This window comes from Haliotis asinina, chromosome 3 (genome assembly GCF_037392515.1).
Source record: "Haliotis asinina isolate JCU_RB_2024 chromosome 3, JCU_Hal_asi_v2, whole genome shotgun sequence".
NCBI lineage: Eukaryota > Metazoa > Mollusca > Gastropoda > Lepetellida > Haliotidae > Haliotis > Haliotis asinina.
In genome coordinates this window covers 80,327,454-80,343,744 of record NC_090282.1, presented here as the reverse complement: position 1 = coordinate 80,343,744, position 16,291 = coordinate 80,327,454, and the positions used below count along the sequence as shown (strand labels likewise).

Below are 16,291 nucleotides of genomic sequence, written 5' to 3'. Positions count from 1 at the left end.
AACTGAACACAGGGGATGAGTAATACAGCACAACATGGATGGCCTACCTGCCCAGACAGAGCAAACTGTAAGTGTAACTTGGATATAAATAACTTACAGTTGATAACTGTATCCCCATCAGTGAAAGTATGAACATAATAATACATTTTGATAGTTGCTATAGTTACAGTTGGGTTAATGATTGAACATTCTGCAGTAATAAACACTTTCTATTCCTATCTCACTGACTAACCATGAACCACTGCGCTATTGCACACACCTGGAACCATTAGGATATCTCTCTGATTCGCACGGAACCAATGGGTTATGATGCTGACTCACTCGGAGCCACTAGGCTATTGCGCTGACTCATGGAACCAATGGGCTAATTCGTTGACTCACCATGAACCAGTAGTCTCTCATTGAGTCACCAATAGCAGAAAGAAGATCCAGAAATCTTTGAAAATGATTTATTCTCAGTCTACTCTACACCTAAGTACAAAAATGTTTTGAAACATTTACAGAAAAACAATTCTTCATGTAAGCTATCAGTACATTTAGGTTTGGAAAGAAATACACACAGGTCATGTTACTGCTGCTATCAACCTGACATTTCATGTTTGTTATGCAGGTCGAGCTGTGATCACCTTACCATTTCTACATTCATATATGCCCTAATCTTTTGTAGTGCTTTCACCTCATGAATGTAAAGCCATGACATTTCTCATGCAGGTTGGTAGCTGGAGAAAATGGTTATGCACAGGATGATTGCTGACAAAGACTTTAAACTTGCTGAAGTCAAGTAGCAGCATACAAGGTAACTGGTCACTGGCAAAGAGCCACAAGCTGCTGCTGGACAAGGTCTGACTATTGTAGCTGAACCCCTCAAAATAACACAGCTTGGTTCTATATCATAAGTAAAGAGCAGCAATGTCCACTGGTCACGATGAAGATACCATGGTTACTGGATACCTCGAAGTAGCAGGGATCTGCATGTCTGCGATATCACAAAAAACATGGCCTTGCAATTTCTTCAGCTCATGTGGTCTTAGAACATATTAACAATGTTTCTGTTTGGACTGATCTGATCGTCATGTGTCCACTTCATTTTCTCCATTCTTCAGTATCTGGAAATACTCCTTTGCTTTTATCTTCCGTGGGATGATGTCTGTTGACAAAAAAGAACAGGCTTAAATACACCTTGTACAAAATGTTCGCAGAAAATAATTACAAAATAATTAACGTAGAAATACATGAGGTACAGATAAGCTGCATATCTGTGAACATTATGTACAAATCAATGTGAAAATTAAATTCCTGTTGAGTCTATTGCATACAAGTACGCCTGAAGTTTTGTAAATACTCAATAAATTTAAACTTACATGCATACACACAAAATAGATGACTGAGGTATATTAACAGGTTCTATTTCATCACCTAAACATGGAATATTACAGTCTTTCTTACTGTTTCTCATATAACAGATCACATGTCAATAACAAACATTTGACCAACATTTGAACTTTATTACATTCTTACAATTAATAGAAAACGGCAAAATAGTCCATTGAGTTTGAGTGAAGTGGGTACAATTTATTTGGTTACCCAACGGAAAATTGGGATACTCAACTGTGATGAACTCAAGAAATTACATTACTCAGTGACTTGAAAAGTTAGCTGTAGTTCGCTATTGCTAGCCTACAACATACAGGGATGCATGAGGGATCAATGTGTTATACAACAGTCAATATCCTTTACAACTTGTCTGAAGGATATAGTTAGTGAGTGCTGACTTTAGCAACATTCCAGCAATATCATGGTGGGAAAAACCAGAGATAGGCTTCACACATAGTACCCAAGTGGGGAAATGAACCAAGGTCTTCAGTGTGACGAGCAGATGGTTAACCACAAAGTTAAATCATCGCCCCTCTGAAGTATATAGCAAAATGTTCTTTGGTTAAGCCAAGCCAAAACAAGCTCATATATTCATGACAACAACAACACAGACATCTTTCTCTTTTAGAAATCATGTCAAGATTCACAGTCTGAATAAACAATAAATAGATGATAATTTTAAAATAAATCATCATGGGTCAAATATTTGAGGTGGTTTGCTGTTTTCAACAGTATTTCAGACATATCATTGTATAATCAGTCATCACAGACATTGGCTTTAGTTTCAAACAAGATTAAAGCTGTACATTACTTTGGATTCCCACTCTCAACAGGTCACAATGACTTCACTTCAATGCACCAAGAAATGTTACTGTGTAAACTGATACCTGAAATTACTACCCTCAACTGTTCACCTTGCTTCACTTCAACCGACCAAGAAATGTTCCTAGGCAAACCATTATCTCAAATCCCTACCCTTAACCAGTCACCAATACTAAGATCTTCACTGACCAAGAATCATAACTGGGCAAATCACTGCCTGAGAATCCTACCAAAAACCAGCAGATCCCTGATGTTGACAGACCACACAAGTTTGTCCCAGACCACTGGGCAGTATGAATCCAAAGATTGCAAGTTGTAACTATCAATAGTATTTCCAACACAAACCAAAATATTTGCATAATTCAGCATGCATTGATATTGCTTTACTCATGCAGCTTACACTCACTCTGACCATGTCCTATCTTTCATTTTCACATTTTGTAGCATTTCCCCTATCATGTGTCTGCCTGGCTGTGATTTGTAACCTGAAGTTTGATGTTGGATTCTACCTTGTAAAAACTGCAATGTTTCTTCCGTGTTGACAATTTCTGCTAAGTCTTGGTACTCGACACTGCTTTGATCCTTGTTCTGTTCCAAGGAGAATCTTGCCAGTGCCTGAATGAACAATTCCTGTAATCATAGAAACATTTTCCATCAGTAACATGAATCAGGTCCTCCTAAATAACTGAAGGAATTACAGCAAATTTGAAGGAATTGCATCTCTGATGTAATTTACTGTAAACAAACGCAGCCCACTCACAGAACAATTGCAGCGATATTGATAGTTTAGTGGTAATGACATAAACACAACGCCCCTATCGGGTGCAATGTTGGTAATACTTGAAACACACTCGGCCATCTTCGGAGATTTCTCGGTTTGGTGAGTTTTGTGATTAGTTTCTGCTATTTCGCTTTTTATAATTATCCATCTCAGACCACCCCTGTTGAATGGGTATAGGTATGGGGTGTTGTCGGGAATATAGACTATTTTATTAGGAAAAGATCCTCACTGCACAGGAGCGTCATGAGTAATGATGCCCCTGGAGCTTGTTTACATCTGAACATCTGAAGCCTCCAGGGGCACGACAAGATTTGTTGAAACAGGCAGACCTCTTGAAGTCACATTTGGTGGGTAGCCGAGTGCCGCGATCCGGTCCTGTACACTCGCGGCTCTAGGCTAATTTGGAAGGGTGATGGCACACATGCTCCAAGAAATGAAATAGCAGAATCTAAGGAACTTTGATGAACACATTTGCTAGGTACCGATAAAAAAGATATACACACCGTTGCTTTGCCTGTAATAAAAAGTGCCTCTTGACTTATACTAGACACGTCTGGTGAACTTTTCATGATTGTTTTAACCCGCGAAAGGGGAAGTATACTTGTAGATTTGTCTTTGTCCGCCATATTAACCGGAAATAGCTCTTCTTGTAATGCCGCAGCAAATACAATAAATAAAATAATCGTGCGTGACTGTGTATCTATAACTTTCAGACGAACAGATTGGGCCCCACAGATTGGGCCGATAAAACATAATATTTATCTGTTATTAGTTATATTAGTTCCGTTAATTCAGTGTTATTCACCCCGAGACTGGGTGCACGTGTAAGCAACTTCCTTTTCAATTTCCACCACGGAAGCACCTGCCGGCTGAGAAGAAATTCTGAGGTATTCGGCCTTAAAGCACCTCAATGAATACAGATTTTTTGACAGTTTACTCCGCCAAGCAATTTATGGATGCGTACATTCTTTAGTTTCGGGGTACACCTGTCCAGAACTAATACATCTGACAAAATATACTGGGAATAACTCTGTCAAACAGTGAGTCAGTGACATCGGCAGTCATGACCCTAAATGTCACAGTTTACGTGCTGCATATGCAATCGTGATGTCAGGAACAAGAGATTCAGATTCTGTAGCCTACATAAACCGATGAGGTACACCTACCACAGCTAGCACACGACTTCATATTTTCAAAAACATCTGCGTTCGTTTCCTTGTGTTGGCTACTGATGACATCAGATATAAATTTCAAGTAAACTATCTGATATTGCTTTTTTCTTGCATATTTTCACAATCCCATTTGCATCAGTTGGGTAAGAGTTTCTTTCGTTCCTCCATCCCAAATAACATGTATGAAATAATATACGCTAAAATTATTAACAAAACCAAACAGACCAATTACTAGAGAACTCACAAATATAACTAAAAGCCCCCAAATTAATTACAACATATAGCGTCTAACCACTATATGTTACATCTGTTAATCAGTTACAAAAAAAATATAGGGGAACAGAAGGAACTCATTCTCCAGGTCATTGTATGTTAAATAATTTTCCCTTGTGAAGAGCTGGGTTAGAATTGGTGTTTAGTAACATATGAGGCGACTGATCAGGTGGTCAGGCTCTCTGACTTGGTTGACACATCATTGTGTCCAGATTGTGCAGATTAATGTTCATGCTGTTGATCACTGCATTGTCTTTTCCAGACATGATTTTTCATAGACCACCGACATATAACTGGAATGTAGTTGAGAGTGGCATGAAACAAAACTCATTCGTTCACTTATTAAGTAAAACAGGGCAGTCGAACATGCTGTGACAAGGATTGATGCACAATTAAGCGAACAGTGGTCTAGTCACAGACCAGGAGGCAGCTGTGGAAAATGGATAAACAGAATGAGACTCATGCTCGAGTGAGTGAGTTTAGTTATACGGTACACTCAGCAATAATCCAGCTATATGGCAGCGACAATCCAGTGATCAAAAGCATTAGCATCGATCTGCGCACTTGGGTACAGATGACGTGTCAACGCAGTCAGCAAGCCTGACAACCTGATCCTGTTAGTCAGCTCTTATGATAAGCTTAGTCGCCTATTATGGCAAGCATTGGTTACTGAAGGCCTATTCTACCCCGGACCTTTCTATGTCCTCATGCTCAAAAACAGCAGGGCTCAAAACTAACGTTAGTTTACTTATCTAAGACAATTAGATTTGGGAAAGATGTTTCATTGTAAACTACCACTTGCATCAACAGGCACCAGCATTTGCAGCTTTGTAGCAGTTGATGTATATGGACAGTGACTGTGCAGAGAACACATGTTAAATGTCAATCAGATAATTCTGAACTTATTAGAATTCTGCAGTTCTAATGCAGACATCACAAATTATGAAACTGTTTATTTTAACTTGAAGAGATACAGAATTATTTAGAATGGAACTATATTATATGGGTTGGTTGTATGGATTTGTATCTGGAGTGTTTTGCATGCTTTGATTGATCCCAGATAGAAATTAGTATCTGAAGCCTTTACTTTCCCTGATCCTATGAAGAAAAGGTTGATGGCAGAAATGGTAATGTTTCCCTGTATTTACTTCTTAGTAGGATAGTGCTTATTGTGAAAACCTGTCTTACAGAATGGCCAGTCCTCTGATGAATGAATCTGTTTGGTTCAACCAACAGAAATTTGAGAAGGCAGAAGCAAACTATCAGCAAATACTAGCTGGTACCGCAACACCCGGCCAGGTGAGCTTTGTCATCAGACAGGAACTGTAGTTTCTGGGACCCATTCTGTTTGTTGCTAACTGGTCAGTGGCCCCATGACTCCTCATTTCCAATATTACAAGTACTTATGGTTGTAGGTCTTAAGTTATGCTTAAGTCTTCATAATGTGTTTAGGTCTTAAGTTTTTAGAAAGATAAAAACCCCTAAAGCGTTTGCTAGAAATGTTGATGTCAATAATCTTCTTGTGTGTGTTGTCTAGTCTGATTAACCTGTTGAAGAACAGTTCACAGTATAGGGCTTGATATATTGAGAATGTGGATAATCAAATTTGGTCCCAGATAATGATTTACCTCAGATGCATGATTCCTGGATGAACAAATAACCACTGACCATGTGTGAAAATGGTGAAACAGTGAAAATGTTTGGCTGCTCTTTGTCATTTTGGTTCACCTGAAGAAATCAGCCACATGCTAGCTTTGTTCCTTTGGCAAGAGTTTGGTGTGTAGAAATATTTGGGCTTGTTTAGTTTGTTAGTATTTGAGCATTGAGAATAGTGAAAAAGTTGTTTTCTATTCAGGCATAACTACAAGTAACATCATGATGTTGATGTGTCAGTTTGTGAGTGTCTCCCACAGAATTCAGTGATACATGTATATGTTTTAGACATTAAGCAAAACATGTCATTATGTTGGAGCATGTTTTGCACAAGTCATGGATCTCACTAAAAGTGATGATATATATATTTAAGGGACTTTGGGTCATAAGATGCAAAGTTGATTTGCTTTTCTCAGCGCCTTATGACAAAGGCAGTCATATTATTAATCACATTATTATTATTGTTTTATTTAAAGACACCCCATATTTTCAAAATTCAGCTGCTTTTTAGGATAGAAATTAATCCATCCCATAGTTTTCATGTTGTTTATAGTAATGGTAACTGTCACGTGTTAAGATTTCCTCCTTTCCTGTCTAAACTTAGATGAATTCTAGAATTTTCAATGAGTGGAAAACGTTTGATGATACTTTGTAGTAACATTTTGTTGGTAGACATTTTTTGCTTCTAGTAGATATGCTGGCATATTTCCAGTTGAATTTGTTATCAATAAATCACCAGAATAGTTTGATCATTGATATGTTTCCTCTACATAGAGTATCTTCCTTTCTTCCTTTTCAAGTCAGAATCTTCCTCATTGGACCCACAGGGCCATGTGAGCTTCTTGTGGCACTCTGTGTTGGCATAGTAGTTCAGTCTGACTTTGTGTGCTGAGTGGGAAGGTTTTACTCCCTGTTTTCCATTATGACAAGGCTTCCCAATCCAAGATGTTGTGTTCAGTGCTTTATGTTCTTTAGGGGATGTTCCTTAAGTGTTTAGCATGTTTGTAAATACTGATAACATAAAACTGCCCCTAAAATGCATGATGGCTAATATCCCTTTGGTATTTCTAGCAGGTTATGGAAAACACGTATTTCTGACTAAATTATTGATGACGAGGGTGTTCATTCATGAACTCAACTTAGTGTCATCTTTGATAGGCATTTTAGAAGTTGAGTAGATGAAGAATGAGGACTATGATGTGTGGGTATTCAACTTCTTTTATTCAGTGAGTGTGACATTTTGTCATAGATACTAATATCGACAGATTTACTTGACAACGACATTAGTATGTATGTTGAAACGTGGCACTCACTGAATAAAACAAGTTATATTTCCATAAATCATAGTCCTCATTCATCATCAACTTAGTGTGCTGAAATGTAGAGTGTGGAAAGTATTCTAACAAGTATTGCATATCCAGACACAGGTGCTTGCATGCAATGCTTTCCCTTAGTGAATGGTAGTCTTGACCATGTGAGCTACAGTTAATTCTTTTGAAGACCAGGCAGTATCCAATTGTTCCTTTTCTGTCTCTGTTTAATTCCATCATACTGAATATATATTTTCTGTTAGAATGATCTTTGACATCCATATACCCTAATTTAATGTTTCTATTTGTCTTATATTCTTTAAAGCGCACACGGTCTGTACAACATGTACAACAGGTAAACTGTCTCGCTTCTTACCATGTACAGTTGCCATGGTAACATGTAAAGTCAGTTTAAGACTAGAAGTGCATGCTTTCATATATATTTAATGGTAAATAAGATGAAAGTTTTGAATCAGTAAGTTTAAATATCGCAATAAATGGTAATGATTGTAAACAATTTCATCTTATCATTAATCAACAATTGTATTCATCATTTATATGAATTCCATGTGTGAATTTTGTTCTTATACGTTAGTGACAGATACAAGCATAACAAGATGATGTAACCTCACTGACGCATTGAAATAAATATTTATTCAGTATGTATAATGCTTATGTTTTATAGGGCAAGCAAGGGGGGAGCTCTCTTGTAAATGAAATAGCTCAGGCCAGGCAAGAGATTTCAAAACTTCTCAAGAATCCTGTGAGTAAATACAGTCTGCCAACACATGATGACATAACCTTGGTCAGGGCCCTGTTTTGTTTCCCAACAAGCCCTAATGAAGGCTATTACATCACTTTTGTTGGTGCTGTTATTCTCTACTGCCTGTTGCCCTTTGTACAAATGCAGCTTTTAGATTAGTTCTAATTTCGATCTTTCAGTGGTTGGATGTTACTTGTTGTACCAGTGTATTTTGTTCCCCAAGCCCTATTTGGTTTCTTCCATTTTATGAAATCATGAAAATATTGAACTTAACATCCCTTCTGTCATCCAGCTTGATATATTTTTCAAATATTCCGTTATGTTTGTCCTCTGGTGGTTGAATAATTCTAGTATGTTTTCACATTTTTTTTATTCCCTAATCTTCAAATTTGAATATTTTCTATTTCTATTGATAATCATGATGATCCATAGAAATTATTTGAAATGTGAAATGGATGTGCGAAACAACAGGTGTTATTCCAATAATCTAGAAACTACAGTTTAGGTGAACCAGATCTTGAGCTATTTGGGCACCAAGGAATTGAAACATTCTATTAAAACATCTTGTCATTTTTTCTTACTTGTGCTGCTTGAGCTATGTCATTAACTTAGTACCTGTGTACCTGTCTTGCAGTGTCAGTAACAAAAGCATGCATCATTTACCTGTGCCATGCATCATTCACCTGTACCACGCATCATTTACCTGTACCAGCTTACAGCTCAAGTAATCTATGTCCAGCAGCAAACGCAGCTGTGGCAGCACTTCCAGCATTCTTACAGTTTATGTCAACTTTATTCTTCTTCCTAATGAAATAGGAATCGACTTGCATGTTTTTGTTAATGTAGTTAGTCATATGATTGTCAAGTGCTGAGGGACACAGCTTTTCTCAAACAATTTTGCAACTAGCACGGCATGATCAGATTATCTTGTTTGCATGTGGTTAGACAAGGTGAAGAGTTTTTGTCCACACCTGTTCACCAAGTTCCTGAACATGTTCAGATTCACTTGTGTCTTCCAATATTAGTCAGCTGCCTGTTGATCTAGTTTCCGAATGGGATTCTAAGGGATGGCTCTAAATAATGTTATGTAATTGTCATCTATACTCTGATCATAAGAGTAGCCGTGTGGTTCCAGTGTTCTTTCATTGCGCCTAGTATTTGGTTTGATTCCACATACCCAAAACCCATTTCTATACATATAGCAGAAATATTGTAAAAAATAATGCAAACCCTATCTCACCTACCAACTCAAACATTGGTCTACATATGATAAACTGAGTTGTTGATTTCTTGTTGCCATGGTTTCTATGATTCCCTAATATATGCCCATACATAGCACCTTTTCACATGTATTTGCCTGTTCTTATGCAGTATTACACTATGGTAACACAGTCTTTGTAAACGTGTGTTTTCTCTTCTTATGTGTCAGTATATTTAAAAATATCTCATTGTAATTTTGACATCACTGACATTTTGTTGTGTAGTAAGCTTTAAGGAGGTTTTAGGGTGTAGTTTTTAAAATGTGTGTTAAAAATGTCATTATTAACATAACAAGACCAGTTTGACAGTCATGTTGTAGGTTATTCTGATGGGATACTTTATGTTCAGTATTGGGGCGATGGGGTAGCCAAGTGGTTGAGTGTTTGCTTGTCACACCGAATATCTGGGTTCGATTCCCCAAGTGGGTACAATATGTGAAGCCTGTTTTTGATTTCTCCTGCAGTCATATTGCTGGAATATTGCTGAAAGTGGCGTAAGACCATACTCACTCATTGTTGACCAGGCCGGTGCTACTTGGCTTCTGCATGAGTGCCTCAGCCCTGTCTGGAGGATATGGCAGTTACAGGTGTCTTCCTGACTACCTAGACCATCAGCCTGTGGTCTGTGTGACTGACTTAATGTAGCTGTATGATAGCTGTTGTAGGACAGCATTCACTCGGGATCTCACTGTATTCAATAGCCAGCAACGCAGGGATCAGACCCTGAAATTAAAGTTGGGGAGCATTCATTTTTTTCATTGGATGTAAGTTGTTACACAACAGAATACTTCGTATTGTCAGGATTTAATAGTTTCATAATGGAACACTTCAACTGCTTAACACAATGCAGATTGTTGTCATGTGTAATTCTTAATGTGTTTATTGAATGACTGAATATTGAGTGTGTATTCCATCAAGCTGCCTCAGCAACTTTGCAGCTATTTACAGTGAGTCCGAACGTATGATGAATGAAAATAAATTATCAGAAATATGATTTAATTATCGAGGACAAGCATTCAGCTATGCTGATATAAATCTTTGTCATGTCCCTATTTTGAAGCATAGTTTACTATAATACCTATGTACCTATGTAAGTTTACCTCTTGGAATAAGAAATTGTTTGTGGCATGTTTTAGGAAAAAGTCATATCTACTTGGCTTCACTGAATAGTGGTAATTTGGTACCTCATACAATGTGATGTTTTCTTTCAGATTACAGGTGGAGGTGGAAGTGCACCAGCTGGCAAAATGGAGTCTCTAGAACGTGAAAACAGGGAGCTCAGGAAAGGTAGGAGGACATGCAGTTGTACTGTACATTGCTTCTCATAGGAAGTGGAGTGAGCATGGTCAACATGTTTTACCTCTGATGTAATCCTCAGACATCACATGTATAATGCCCATCAGTCAATACAAGCTTGTTCCAGCTGACAACATACATTGGCCACGTCCTTGCGTCCGCCATACTTTGTCCGAAGTCTATCTCCTGAACTATTCGTGATATCTTAACCAAACTTTGTACACATGTCAAGCATGGTACGTAGATGTGCCTTTTGGGGTTTAGACCGAGACACAAAATTTATCTGTTACGGTTTCCATGGAAACATGACGTAAGCTGTGACTGAGACTGATGATGAGGATGTCCTCCTAGCTATATGTGCTAGCTTCATCAACCTTGGTACACATGGCGGGCATGATCCCTGGATGCGCCCTTTGGGGATTAGACCCAGATAAGATATTTTGTTTTTGCAGTTTCCATTGAAACATGACTTAGGCTGTGACTATGAGGATATCATTTCGTCCAGAGCAGATCTCCCAAATTTTAGCATTGTCAATCTTTGTACACATGTTTGCCATGTTCGCCATGATCCCTGGATGTATTTTTTTGGAGTTAAGTGTTAAGTGGTTAAGTGTGTCTGTGCATGCATGCATGTGCACTCAATTTCCTGTTGATGCAATAAAAGAGTAGTTGTCCCATACAACTTGCCGGAAATAGATAATTGAAACTTCGATGCTAACAGTTCCCAAACAGATAACACTTGTCACATATGGAATGTGAATTATTGCTATGTACATAAAAAACTGTTGATGTGGTGTCGTAGGTGTTTGCTGAACTGGTTTGAATCACATGTTGTGTTTAGGATATTTGTAATGAGCACTCCATGGGACATGACTCCAAGGGTTTCGCTTGAAATCGATTTTATGCAACTTTTAATGTTCAATTTCTGGAGCAGAAGTTGAAACTCTTTCAATACTCTCCTTCCACATATTTGACCCAGTCGTAACTAATTTACATATTCTTTGAAAGTATTTTGCCTTTGAAGGGGTTATTGATCATGTTGTCTTTACCTTATTTTCAAGAGCTGTGTATAATGTTTGTGTTAACTCCATCCCCTAGTTACTGATGAGCTGCGTGCAATGGTCCTGAAGCTGGAGAACCGAGTGTCGGCCTTGGAGAGGGGATCTGGTGCACCAGCAGCATCAGCGGCAGCGGCACCTGCAGCAACAAAACCATCCAAACCTGCTGCTGATGACGACGACGACGATGATGATTTTGATATGTTTGGAAGCGATGATGAAGAAGAGGTTTGTGCAGTAACACTTTTTGTACTGCCAGGAAGTGGGAGGTGGATACAAAATGGGTGCTGTCCATCTTCCCCTTCATCAGCTCATCATGTTTTGTTTCTGGAGGAAAACTTGTGGATTGTTCATTATTTCTTGAAAATACAAGTCTAGATTGAACTGATGACATTGAATATTTTGAAATTGACCTAAAATTTACCAGTCATGAATGAAATTTGCCGGTCATATCCTATTATCATACTGTAATTATACTAACTTGCTAACAAATTTGAAATAATGACAGAATCATTTTGACATGTGGTTAAACAATAAGAAGAACTTCGTCTTTCTCCAGTTTATTGCATTCTAACCTATAATTTGAAGTAATAATAATTGAACTAAAAAATTCTGGATGATTATGTTGACCCAGCCACAAACTGCTGGATTCGAATGTCATCCCAAATTTGATATTAGCCTAGGTTTTTCTGAAACATGACACTTTTTGCAGACAAAGCACAACCATGATATTTATATTTACAATATTTACTGAACACAGTGTCTGCCTAGCTTTTAATTTACCCCTTTGCCACCCCTTGCCCCAGTCTAAGTAAACTCATCCTCAGTACTTTTCTAACAAAACCTTTGAGATTGACCAATCAGAACACAGCTTACCAAATCGCGAAAGTGCACATTCGCACATACCTTTTGAACTTTTTATCTCGAAAAGGTTCGTACTGAACAATTCTGAATGCTATTTAGCGTACGATTGCTTCCGGGTGATGCACACGGCGTACGTACAGCCATGACAACGGTGAGTAAACAGTCGCTGAAAATAGTGTTTTTGACAATATTCAAGGATGTTATCTGGCGGAAATATTAGCTAATGGTAACCATGCGAACAAACCCCAAAACGTATATACTGCAGGTCAAATAACTGTATTATATGCTGATTTTTGTTTGTGGAAAGATCTGTGTCGGTGACCAGAATATTTTGAAAGTCCCTCCGATCCTTAAATAGTAGCCGTTGTCTGAATGGTTAAATCTGTTTGATTGGACTGTCATTGGTTGCTCAAAGGTTACCTGACACAAACTTCTACTAGGTTTTGTTTGTGGAGTGAAACGAAATACACTGAGACTAAGTTTACTTAGACTGCCCCTCACCCCCGTGAGATATTATTAGCGATTTTGGGGTATATATCAAAGAATGTATACACTGCATGATTCCATTTGTTAATCAAGTATTTGGTACATTGTATTGTAGGAAGACTTTACCAGATGAGTGTTAACTCAGTGTCCTGCTAGATAGTGTATGTGTAGAGTTTGTTAGTGTAAGAACAGCATGGTAGGGTTCTCCAGAAAGAAGCCTCACTCTGTTTGTGTTCTGTGTCATCAGGCAGCAGAGAGGGAGAGACTGCAGGCAGAGAGAGTGGCAGCATACAAGGCAAAGAAGGCAAGCAGTAAGTTCTCTGACACTTACACTTGGTGTGCTAATAACAGGAGGGGGTAATATGTAACTGCGGAAATGGTGACAGTTGTCACTGAAAAGCTATTCCACACTCAGTTATTACTGAATGTTTTGAGTTGTGAGACCTTTTGTTCATTTCTGTGTTTCTGTATATTTAGAAAGACATTATTTGCAAAAATGCGTGTGAGGTTTGGCTGTACTTATGATAAAAGCTGCAATTAAATGCATGATTTGAGAGAGTATGTTGTAAAACAAAGATTGAAGATACCATTAGATAATGATACATGTGTGTCTGATGTATCAGAGCCAGCCTTGGTTGCCAAGAGTAACATCATCCTGGAGGTGAAGCCGTGGGATGATGAGACAAACATGAAAGAGTTGGAGCAGAAGGTTCGCGAGGTGTCCACTGATGGCCTTAAGTGGGGCAGCTGTGAGTAGATGCCACCATTTTGTCTTCAACCAATACATATCCATAGTTTTTCTCAAAATCAGTTATAATGATTTCCATGAAATCTCGCTGTCTGTATTTATGGATGAAAGCAGGATGTGGGATAGGCCAGTAGATGAGTGTCCGTTCATTATGCCAAATATTTTGGTTTTCTTACCCATGGGAGCCCATTATGGAATTAAATTTTGCCAGAATATTGCTAAAAGTGGCCTAAAATCACAGTCACTGTTATTCATAACAGTAATTTCATAATTTGTTATACTGTAACAGTACAACCTATTTAATTTACTCTTGTGATGTTAACTTGAACTTGATCCTTGTTATTGAGGTTCTTTCATACTTTAGTGTTAGAGTTATGTCAAAAATACATGTTAATTGAGGAAAAAGGGTCTTGTTATAAATGTTCTAACAGGAGCAGAGGTTGATATACAGTAAGGGAATGGCTGAGATCTCAGTCTCAGGGTGCAAGGGTGGGCAATTTTCTGAAGGTGGTGCAATTCGCTGTACCGAGTTGCTTCCCCTGGACACATCAGACTCCTATGATTGTTAGTATGAATCTGCCTTCACAGTTTTTATATTTATAGCTTTTTCAAAACTATAACTATGCTTGTTGGCTTTGTGTGTATGTGGTAAATGTCAAAGACCTCCATCAATTTCTCTAAGATTCAGTTCACACGCATGTTCAGAGGCAACCAGAACCATTAATCCTTTATTCATGTTCAGAGCAGTACTGACAGTCATACATGGTGAGAAGAATTCATCAGTACTGCTTTGTGCTTGTTGTGTCATCTCCTGTTTGTGTTCCAGCCAAACTTGTTCCAGTTGGGTATGGCATCAACAAACTGCAGATCATGTGTGTCGTGGAAGATGACAAGGTATGCATCTGCTTGGTCCTTTGTTTCCTTTTTGCCACAGTTTTATAATACCTAGAACCTATTTGCCAACAAATTTGTTTTGAAAGAATATGAGCTCCGAGGGAGAAAGGTCTAGTTCTGATTCCATGTCAGTATGATGTCACTTGCCATGACTCCTCATGATGCTGACATGTGGAGTCTGTAAATAGTGTCGAAATGCAGCATGTTGAACAGTAGCATGGTATCTAGGTGGGCAAGCACTATAAGACTTGAAATAAGTCTGAACTAGTACAAACTGCCATACACACTTATTTGCATGTCACTGTTTTGACAAAATTCAACCTATTTCACCTTACTGTGTTTTGTACCAGACTCTGGCATCACCAAAGGTACACAGGATTTCACCTTGGCCCTGAATTTGTTTTTAGTCTTATTATTGAAACATCTCAGGAAGCTAAGCTGGCACATTAGTTATATGTATTTATATAATGGGAGATATAAGATGCTATGTAGACAAGGTTGTTGTAAGCAGTATTACTGTTAATTTTATGATGACAGTAATGTTCTACGCAATCCCACAACATTATGACAACCCTAAAAGGCTTTTTGCAGTAGTTGTGTAAGAAACTGCAACCAAAATGGTCTGTATTAGGTATGGCATCATGCTTACAAACAACTCTTTCTTATGTCAATGACTTTGTAATGCAGAACTAATTAATGATATACTGCAAATTCTAAATTACTCATGCTCAAATAATATCATTGATAGCCATGTTTCAAAGTTAAGTGATCTTCCTTTTCAGATTAAATGAGAATGTTAAAATGAAACCAACACTACATGAATGTTGAAGTGATACAGTTTGTTTTTAATTCCTGGAATGTTTCACTGAGTTCTTTATGTACATGTATTTTTTGTTTCAGGTTGGCACGGACTTCCTGGAGGAGGCAATCACAGCTTATGAAGACTATGTGCAGTCGGTTGATGTTGTAGCATTTAACAAAATCTGAAATCAGTGTATATTTTTTATCATGTACATGTCTTTCGTCAGTTAGGAATAAATGCCGACACCTCAAGTATGTATTTGAGTTTTTTCAACTCTGGAGGCAAGAGATAAAATCCTGGGTACCAATGGACAAAGCGTCCATTGCGCTACAACATTCGTAGACCTATGGTAAACTGTAGAGTTATGATATGTCGTAACTTTATGAACGCTTTGTGGATTGGGATCACGGTAATTGATAGGCCTGGTTGCTGTATAGCCATGTTGTTCATTATTGGTTGGGAGTTCTGTGTACACCCCTGAGGAGGGATACTAGTTTCCATTGAAGGGGAAGGTTCTATAAAGCAATAGAACCTAGGAATATAAATTAAAATTTTGTTGTTTGTGAAGAAATTTCTTGTGTGCACCACACACAGACAAGAGATTTTGAAATGTTTAATCAATTAAGGTTAGGATAAATGTTTAAAGTTTGACATTAAAACGAAAAAAAACCCAAACTCTTGTCGGCAAGAACGCCCTAAAATCATAAGCCCAAACACAGCACCATTCTATGTTTTG

At 38.0% G+C, this 16,291-nt stretch overlaps 2 protein-coding genes across 5 annotated transcripts; one reads left to right on the top strand and one right to left on the bottom strand.

Moving 5' to 3' along the window:
- Nucleotides 1-435: 435 nt before the first annotated feature.
- On the bottom strand, nt 436-3,622 carry LOC137277131 (chromatin accessibility complex protein 1-like). The gene is made up of 3 exons (XM_067808801.1): nt 3,481-3,622; nt 2,706-2,826; nt 436-1,147 (listed from the first exon to the last, which is right to left on the bottom strand). The coding sequence occupies exons 1-3, from the start codon at nt 3,601-3,603 to the stop codon at nt 1,071-1,073; spliced, it is 321 nt and encodes a 106-aa protein (XP_067664902.1). The 5' UTR covers nt 3,604-3,622; the 3' UTR covers nt 436-1,070.
- Nucleotides 3,623-3,780: 158 nt separating this feature from the next.
- Nucleotides 3,781-15,781, top strand: LOC137278554 (elongation factor 1-delta-like). 4 transcript variants are annotated; one of them, XM_067810988.1, is made up of 10 exons: nt 3,791-3,864; nt 5,613-5,721; nt 7,711-7,740; nt 8,071-8,148; nt 10,619-10,694; nt 11,802-11,989; nt 13,359-13,422; nt 13,735-13,860; nt 14,686-14,753; nt 15,654-15,781. In XM_067810988.1, exons 2-10 carry the CDS (start codon nt 5,614-5,616, stop codon nt 15,738-15,740), a joined length of 825 nt encoding a protein of 274 aa, XP_067667089.1. In that variant the 5' UTR covers nt 3,791-3,864; nt 5,613; the 3' UTR covers nt 15,741-15,781. The 4 variants fall into 4 exon arrangements, with proteins under 4 accessions (XP_067667092.1, XP_067667089.1, XP_067667090.1 ...); XM_067810989.1 differs by lacking the exon at nt 7,711-7,740; XM_067810990.1 differs by lacking the exon at nt 8,071-8,148.
- Nucleotides 15,782-16,291: the final 510 nt, after the last annotated feature.

Coding starts and splice junctions, on each gene's coding strand:
- LOC137277131 (XM_067808801.1), bottom strand. CDS start 3,603: ATGGCGGACAAAGACAAATCTACAAGTATACTTCCCCTTTCGCGGGTT. Junction 2,827..3,480: donor TTATTACAGGCAAAGCAACG/GTGTGTATATCT, acceptor CTATGATTACAG/GAATTGTTCATTCAGGCACT. Junction 1,148..2,705: donor AACATTGCAGTTTTTACAAG/GTAGAATCCAAC, acceptor TTTTGTCAACAG/ACATCATCCCACGGAAGATA.
- LOC137278554 (XM_067810988.1), top strand. CDS start 5,614: ATGGCCAGTCCTCTGATGAATGAATCTGTTTGGTTCAACCAACAGAAA. Junction 5,722..7,710: donor GTACCGCAACACCCGGCCAG/GTGAGCTTTGTC, acceptor TATTCTTTAAAG/CGCACACGGTCTGTACAACA. Junction 13,861..14,685: donor TGGCCTTAAGTGGGGCAGCT/GTGAGTAGATGC, acceptor TTTGTGTTCCAG/CCAAACTTGTTCCAGTTGGG.